The following is an 8838-nucleotide window of genomic DNA, read 5'->3' on the forward strand; positions in this document are numbered from 1 at the left end:
GCTTTACCTTGTCTTCCCGTTTCAGTACATCCTGCATTCGTTTCAAAATATAGATAGATCAATATTTTGAAAAACGATACAATAATTTTTCCAGGAATTATTTTTCAGTTAAAAAGAAATACATACATAAAATGAAAAATAATTTTATCAGCAGTCCTGACTGCGTTATTAATATAAAAATGTTCACGGTCCATTGCTATAATTTGATAAGCAGTATTAATCAACAACAATTTGTTTTAATATAAAATAAAGAAGCAAGATATTTGAAAAAAAAATTGTATTTCAGCGTTTAATTTCTGAATACTAAATGACAATACAACGAATATTTTAAACGTATTTTCTATAATTTATTTCTTTTCTAATACAAAGACAAGTTATTTAATTTTGTGAGAAACTGTTCATCCAACTGACGGAACTCGAAAGCGTATTGGTTTCGTTCAATCTTAAGATCGATCTCATGACAAAACAAAGATTCTAGACATAACGTATCTCGAAGCCTACCATAAGCTTCAACTTTCGTAAAACAGCCTTTTGCTTTAGAAAGTGCTTTAATAGCCTTTAAAATAATTTCCTTTCGTGCACTGCCGCATATAGGCGCAGTAGCAACTAAACATTTCGCATATAATACGAACGCTCTGCCCTGATCGTAAAATCCAGCATGAGCCAAAATTTGAGTAATGGCTTCTTCAACCAAGTTCATCGCTAAAGTCGATGCATTAATTTAGTTACCTGAGTGTTTGAAAGATGCATTTTAATTAGAGCTTCATAATAAGACAAATGATTTTGTATGGCCACTTCTAATGCTGTATTAAGGGGTACCAAAGAATTAACACCGGCCATTCCATTTTCAGGCGAAACGGACGCGTGCATTATTTGACTTAAGAGAAGCATAGCTCTTATTTTATTTTGCGGTGTTATTTGTTCGTATTCCTCAATGCTGTCAATACACTCTAAGCCTTTCGGATAATCTCCTTTTCCTAAACAAACTTCTGCTAACCTACAAATTTAGATAGTAGATGTAACGTGATATTTAATAAGTAGATAACATTTTCATTGTACCTGAATTTACATTCCAAAGGGTCTAGACTTGAAATATTCATTGCTATTGTTTCAGCTTCGCTCCATTTCTCATGTCTTATTAACTGAGTAAATATATAAAGTTGTTCACCAAGCATCCATATCTGCAGATATACAAAAGTTATACATATCAAATGCGCATTCAAAAACTAACATTTAAGTAGAAAAGAATATTCACTAAATTCAACTAAAATATTTGCAACATTAACAACAGCCTGACAAGTAGATGGCCCATTGAACATGGGCTGTTTCTTATCCCCTGTATTGTGTAAAAGAAGTAACTGCGCGCAAACCGAAGACATTTCGGTTTTACCGTAATATGCCCACAATGCAGATTTTTCTGCATATGTCATTGACATTAAATCAGTCATGGAATGTTGACAATTTAAAACATCAGATTTCATTAGAGTCTAGTATCAAATAATAAACCACTATTATATCTTAGTAAAACATTCATGAAATTTCAAGAATATAAATTGTATTTAGATTTGTACCTCGAATACTTGCGATGGGTTTTTAGCTTCTAAAGCAGAATTATGGGCATACGCAATAAGACCCAAACCAGTTGTGTGGGTGATTCCTAACATACTTGCTTTGCCGACTGATCTCTCTATAAGAAGCCCTCTATATAACATGAGTAATAATAATTACCACATATTTGTATACATACTAGATCAACCCTGCAATAATAGACACATTTTTGGGACCTTTAAATGACACACATGGGTAACTCATATGGAACCTGATTCAGATCAATTGTATTCTCTCCATATAATCACGCCGTTCGGCCTTGCTACGGTAATTGTAGAGAGCGAAGGATACGATTTTGTTTCGTCGGCCAGTTTTTCACTACTTCCCGATCTATGCATATGTATAAAGAGGAATAGCTATGAGCGAATAAAACAGAATGAAAACCTCATATAAAGTCCTCTCGATTATCGTCCCTAACTCGGGTCCGCGAGGGGACGATAATCGTGGCTACGCGAAACGCTTCTGACCCCCGTGAATACGTTTTTTGCTCGAAGTTCGAGCCTCGACAACTCGCCTTTGTAGTATTCTGAACGTAGAAAAGGACAAGCCAGTGAAAAACAGAGAGAAAGCTTCTTTCCGTCTCGGCGCACTGCGGCAACAAAGTATGCGGATGCCGAGTTCAACAGAGTCGATAATCGCGAGGACTCTGTAGTATGGCAAAAATAATAATGACAGAGGGTCGACAAAAACGCGATTATAAGGAGAGAATTACATTAAAGAACAGTACACTGCATTATTTCAAATAGTTAAATTATCGAAACATTTACACATATAATTTCAGGGCTATTCCAAATGGTTTTAATATTGAAAACTTATGATCTTCTGAAATGTTTTAATTATTTTAAAAACCAAACTTGAGTTTCGTGGATACATGAACAAATGTATAACATTTGATGAAGTACTATTTTTGGGTGATATTATTTAAACATTAAAAAGTTAAATTATTTGAGTACTCGAAAATGAAGTATTTTTCAATTATCAAATTTTAGAATTTCGTTCTTCAATATATGTATATTGAACTTTCACACCCTGTATTACTATTGCAAAAACTGTTTACTTTACAGATTTTTTAAGGTGAAGAACTATTATGTCAAATAAAAGTATCTTTAAAAAGTTCCAAAATACAGAAACATCATGGACATAAATGACTTATATGTGCCATTCTAGGATTAATATACATTATTAAATATTGTCACATACTTTTGTTCAGTAGTTAAATGATACATCCAAGCATGGGCTAACTGCAAACACACATTATCTCCTGCTTCTTGAGCCATCATAATAGCTTCCTTTAAAGCAGCTAGTGCTACTTCTCTATAAAAAACTTGTTGGCATTAGTCTAAAAGAAAATAATGAAACACAACACTACATATGCATACTTACTTATGATTAAATTGAGCATGTAGAACTACTAAATTTAAAGCAGCATATCTAAAAATACGGGATCTATCTTCAGGTGCAGTTCTGTTTTCAAGGGGTGCCAATCTATCAAAGCAATGGTAAAGACTATCTATGGCTCCACAGTATTCATTTACTCGTAAACAATTTAAGTAACTTAAGTAATGCTGAAAAACATTCAACAATATAAAGAAAAAATGCTTTAATTATGTTCTTATGTTGAAAACATAAAAAGTATTTTCCTTACCAAACAATACTCACAGCTTCAGCATAGTAAGGACTACAACTCAATAGTTCTCGTACCAGAATTTGTAACTCTGTAGGGGACATTGCTTTATGTTCATCTGTCTGTAATGCCTGTGCTTGCTGTGCAACAAGTAATTCAGCTTGTCTTCCACCCCAAGTCGTTTTTGCTCTGCTAGCAATATAAAATATAGCAATATAAAAATGAGTAACAGAAAAGTGTATGATTTAGAATTACATATTTGTATGAAAGAAAAGTTTACTCATGTGTATATGTGTCCTCTGCTTTGGAACCTGTAGAAATATCTGAACTTTCTGAGGTATTGGCTTTCCTTTCTAGATATTTTTTCAAAACTTCGTAAAGCGATACAACTTGATCAAAAGGTAACTTCTCGAAAAATATAATAACTCTTCTTATGTACAGTCCAAGAACTGAATTTTTATTTAAGCCAGGCAAAGAAAGAGAATGATCCAAAGTTGGTTTCATAAGATGCCCAACACTATCAAACAAATCTAATAATCCTTCAACTCCATCTTCTTTTAAAACATTTAATTGCATTTCCAATCGATGTGCAAACCGATGTAAGATGTATTCAGGGGAATACAATATATTTAAAAGTGCACTGAGCTCCATGTCTGGTGACTAAAAGAAAAATAATTCAAAGTAACTTTCTATGTTTAATATATCTAACTAGATTATTCAAATTTTTTATAAAAATCAATAATATATACAACATATAAAGAAAGTATTTTAAAGACAAATAAATCCATAAGTATTTCTTTCTTCATTACAATAAACAAAGGCACTTACTTGAATCAATTTTAAGGCTGCCAGACAAAAGTCACGTCTTTCAACTATTGCTACAATGAAGTTGATAAATTAATATTGATAACTTGTTATATGATTCTTATAATTATATACTATTAGTAAAACATAAATTTACATTAAATTATACATGAGATTATTAAACTAATGTTGCAACATTTTTATTGATCTACATGATTCATTAGTCCATTCTTATTATAATACGAGAAACACTATTAAAAACGTAATAGGCAATAATGTATTTTAATTTACCTTTTGTCGTTTCATTGCAATATTCCTTAATTAAAATGACAGTTGCTATTTTATATGGAGTTAAAGTTTCCTTCTGCACTCTTTTTATATTACCATCAATATTCATAAAATCCGTAGACATAGTGAATGTTGTATACTAGCTCATACAATGAGAAAAGTTATACTCAATTCATTGTAAATCAACAAAAATTACTTCAACGCGAGTAAACAAAAAACCTAACCAACGTTCATGGTTCAAAACTATTGTTCAATTTAGAGTAGCTTAGGGCTTAGAGTTTAGAGCCTTAGAGGCAGTGATGCCAGGACATGGGATTTTTCCCACGCATGCGCACTACCTAATCCTCAGTAACGTATATACTTCACTCAAATATGGGGTATCGTTAGACCCCCGTGACAATTGAAATACGGTAGAAATTACAGGAAGAGGACATTTTTAAAAGAAATAACATATTTAGATGGAAATAAATGAATATATATTTTTTTATTATTTTGTACATCTGCAGCCGATTTATTACATGAATACAAACATTTGTTGCGAGAGTAAGAAAAACTGCAGAAAACCTTACTAGTATTCAAAGAACATTATATATAAAACATATAGTCGTGCTTTCATCAATTAATATTGAAAATTTCTGAATTTTTAATTCTGTAATAAGCTTATCGCTTTCGCGTTTGCCTATTACATTTTTTATTATCTGCGTACATTTAGTTCGTGACAATTTTAGATCCTTAACCACCTGCGGATCTGAACAGGTTTCCTTTAATAAAGGGACCATGTGATTAATTGTTTGAAAAGCTATATTGTGCTCCGCGTAAAACGCAGCTAACTTTATTTCGGCTGTTTTGACTTTATTAACATGGTCCAAATCAGAATTACTATCAACTTTTGGTAATAAAACAGATGGTGTGATATCACAGCTTTTGCTTGTATTTTTAATATGTAATTGAGTCCGCGAATGTCTAATAAGTTCTGATTTTCCGCATGCCAAGACTTTATTGCAAGCCGTGCAGAAAGCTTTTTTATTATTATCAGATTTTAACCAGTCTTTGAAAATATTATTCTTTAGCCAAGATAATTGGAATACTTTCCCTTTGTTACTTCTCTTCTTATCCGCCAATCCACTCGAACTAGGCTGCTGGTAATCCATCTTCTGGTTTCTGTCACTGTAATACACTAATATTGCACTACAATTCAATATATTATATAACATTACGCGACTCACCTTCACTTTAACGAAAAACGCGGGAAACAACTGGGAAGGGCCCCTTACGCGTACCTACTGTTGCACATAGATACATCCATGGAAACAACCGCCGTCGAGCTGTGACGTCAGCATGCGCATGCGCACGAAGGCTCCCATGTGGGAGAAAATCCCACGTCCTGGCATCACTGCTTAGAGGCAGTGATGCCAGAATCGTGGAACTTGCTTCCATCACCACGACGTCCTGGCTACCCCCACTTTATTCCACAGTTTCTGCCACGCAAGTATACTTTTGCTTCTATCCGTGTGAGCTGGCCCGTTCGGGTGTTCCGTAAGATCTACGTTACCAACGCGACTCCCAACAACCAGAGCGCGTGCGCAGAAATCATTTCGTGTGCTGACGCCTGGCTACCCCCACTTTACGTCCACCGTGCTGGCACACACACGCAAGTATATCTCAGCCCTGTCCATGTGCGCAGGCCGTTCGAGAGACGGCGAGCTATGTTTAGAAAAGAGTGGGGGAAAGCGACCCACGATTCTGGCATCACTGCTTGCCTTGGAAATCCTGTTCGAATACGACTGCGGCGAAAATTCACGTTCTCGACGCGATGCGCCGCAACCTAAGCGCGTGAACAGTTAAGAAATCCTGTTCGAATCCCAATGCGGCGGTTTTACCTTTTATTTTTAATTATTTTATAATTTCACTTTGTAACCTCTAAGTAAAATAAAAAAGTTAAAAAATATTGATTCAGGAAGCATTTAAAAAGAAGAAAATAAATGTTTTCCACTTCAATGTCTAAGTTTTTTATTATATACATACATATTATGTTGTATATACATAAATTAATTTTACAATTAGATGTTACCCGCTAAAAACCGCTGCAGCTGGTCCACGTATATGCCGAATGGTCTTTTGCTTTCCTCCATATGAAAAGAAAAAAACAATTGAAATAGTAATTTTAATAACATAAGATAAAATATTAAGATTGCTATGAACTTCTTTTTTTTTTGTTGAATTATTCTGTAATTTCGCTTCCTCACTTTTAAGTAGAAGTTTCGCAGCAAACAAAAGTAACGAAGTACGATAGTCTTTTAAAACTATTTAAAATGTGCCTCATTGTAATATTTGGAAATTCCTTTATTGCCGGAAATTTTCTTTATTGACAGAAATTTCGACGGCTAACCTGTTAAAGGTAGGCGCGGTGATTACGGTTGGCCGGTCGTACCAGTTGCAATCCATATTACCTTAAGTGACACCACTGAGACGGGTACGAGACCTATCGATAATCTTTTTAGACCTCATTTCAAGTAATAAAGGGTGCAATTGGTACGATTCGGCCGATCGTAAACGCCGCGCGAGCGGCTCACTTACCTGGAACTGGACGCACGGTTACCTTTAACAGGTCCTTTGTAAAGTCTATAGCGGATCACTATTAGCAGTATATTGTTTTTTCGAGCGCCTAAGCACTTCTTTCAAATCCCCTGAAATTCCTAACTATCTCTTTTCAAAAGACTCTTTTGACATAATGAAATAACGTATGACAATAACGTATTCGACGACGTCTACGATGGAGCTAATTAAAAGTCCCTTACCGTTGAAATAGCTTTTAGAAATTCATTACCGTTAGCCGTCGAAATTTCTGTCAATAAAGAAAATTTCCGGCAATAAAGGAATTTCCAAAATATTACAATGAGGCACATTTTAAATAGTTTTAAAAGACTATCGTACTTCGTTACTTTCGTTTGCTGCGAAACTTCTACTCAAAAGTGAGGAAGCGAAATTACAGAATAATTCAACAAAAAAAAAATAAGTTCATAGCAATCTTAATATTTTATCTTATGTTATTAAAATTACTATTTCAATTGTTTTTTTCTATTCATATGGAGAAAACCAAGAGACCATTCGGCATATACGTGGACCAGCTGCAGCGGTTTTTAGCGGGTAACATCTAATTGTAAACATAATTTATGTGTATACAACATAATATGTATGTATATAATAAAAAAGTTAGACATTGAAGTGGAAAACATTTATTTTCTTCTTTTTAAATGCTTCCTGAATCAATATTTTTTAACTTTTTTATTTTACTTAGAGGTTACAAAGTGAAATTATAAAATAATTGAAAATAAAAAGTAAAACCGCCGCATTGGGATCCGAACAGGGTCTCCAGACTGTTGCTGATGCGCTTAGGTTGCGGGGCATCGCGTCGAGAACGTGAATTTTCGCCGCAGTCGTATTCGAACAGGATTTCCAAGGCAAGTTTAGATTGCTTGGGATACGGGATTTTGACCTGGCTTGGGCCACTCGGCCCGCTCGGCCGTCGCGTCGTAAAAGCGTGACGTAGACTTTTGCCGAGAACACCGGAAGGAGACTCCTTTGGGGACAACTCCGAATCGATCGAAGCGCGGGTGTAAACAATCGGACGCCAGCGGAAGTACAAATTCGATATTTGGAACTGTTGGGTTTTACCAGTACGGGTGACCGGCGTAACTGGAAAGCAGCCAACTTGCTCAGAACGGTGTAGAGGACCACGAGGATATCACTGAATTATGACACGTGTTTGTAAAAGAAAATTTTATTCATCCTGAGATCGGGAGCGGCGGATAGAGACGTGCGTCTCTACCGAGAGTCGGAAGTCGAGCGCGGAAGAAGAAAAAGAGGAAGAAGAGAGAAAAGGCGTCTCGACTCTTGGTTATATATGGCTCGAGGTTGGCGCTGCCAACCTTGTTGGAGCAGACTCCCTAGGCGAGTGTCTGGGGGAATAGCGCAGTGGCGCTGATATCCCCACAGAACGGCTTGTTAATACGACATCTAGCGGCAGTACCTACAAATAAATTTTGTTCCTCGTTACCATCAAGCTGGGATTGAGTATTTCCTACGCGAAGACAGTGTTGCCGGACAGTATCGTTTTTCTGACGCTGTTGCCTCATGTCCTGCATGCAATTCTACCCGTGAGGAGAACGATGGAATAGCTACGGCCTACGGCTCGTGGCGAGATTTGGATTTTCGCCGAACGTCCAAGACCAGCGACCGACAATCGGCATACAACGTAAACAGACGTAGATGAGATAAGCAATTACGCACGAATGAAAATTTAAACTTTTACAATTTGCAATATATTTTAATGAAAATGTCGTGAATGAACTGAAGAAATTCTCCCGATTAAAATGCGTCCAAATTCGAGTGTAATTGGACAATTGTTACTCATACGTAATGTTGCGGATGAAAATGATATATTATTGAAAATAATCCGAATGATGTCGTATTTGGACTCATTTCCACCGACAGAATCTCCTCAGTTCATTCGT

The 8838-nt window shown here is 35.7% G+C and overlaps 1 protein-coding gene across 1 annotated transcript; it reads right to left on the bottom strand.

Moving 5' to 3' along the window:
• Positions 1–358: 358 nt before the first annotated feature.
• LOC107190798 (anaphase-promoting complex subunit 5) lies at positions 359–4461 on the bottom strand. The gene is given in 10 exon segments (XM_015579681.1): positions 359–721; positions 724–997; positions 1060–1487; positions 1572–1701; positions 2809–2922; positions 2992–3173; positions 3268–3421; positions 3513–3892; positions 4061–4110; positions 4328–4461. Coding segments are annotated over 10 exon segments (2196 nt in total). The 5' UTR covers positions 4449–4461.
• Positions 4462–8838: the final 4377 nt, after the last annotated feature.

Source organism: Dufourea novaeangliae, unplaced genomic scaffold, assembly GCF_001272555.1.
Source record: "Dufourea novaeangliae isolate 0120121106 unplaced genomic scaffold, ASM127255v1 scaffold220, whole genome shotgun sequence".
NCBI classification, from domain to species: Eukaryota; Metazoa; Arthropoda; class Insecta; order Hymenoptera; family Halictidae; genus Dufourea; species Dufourea novaeangliae.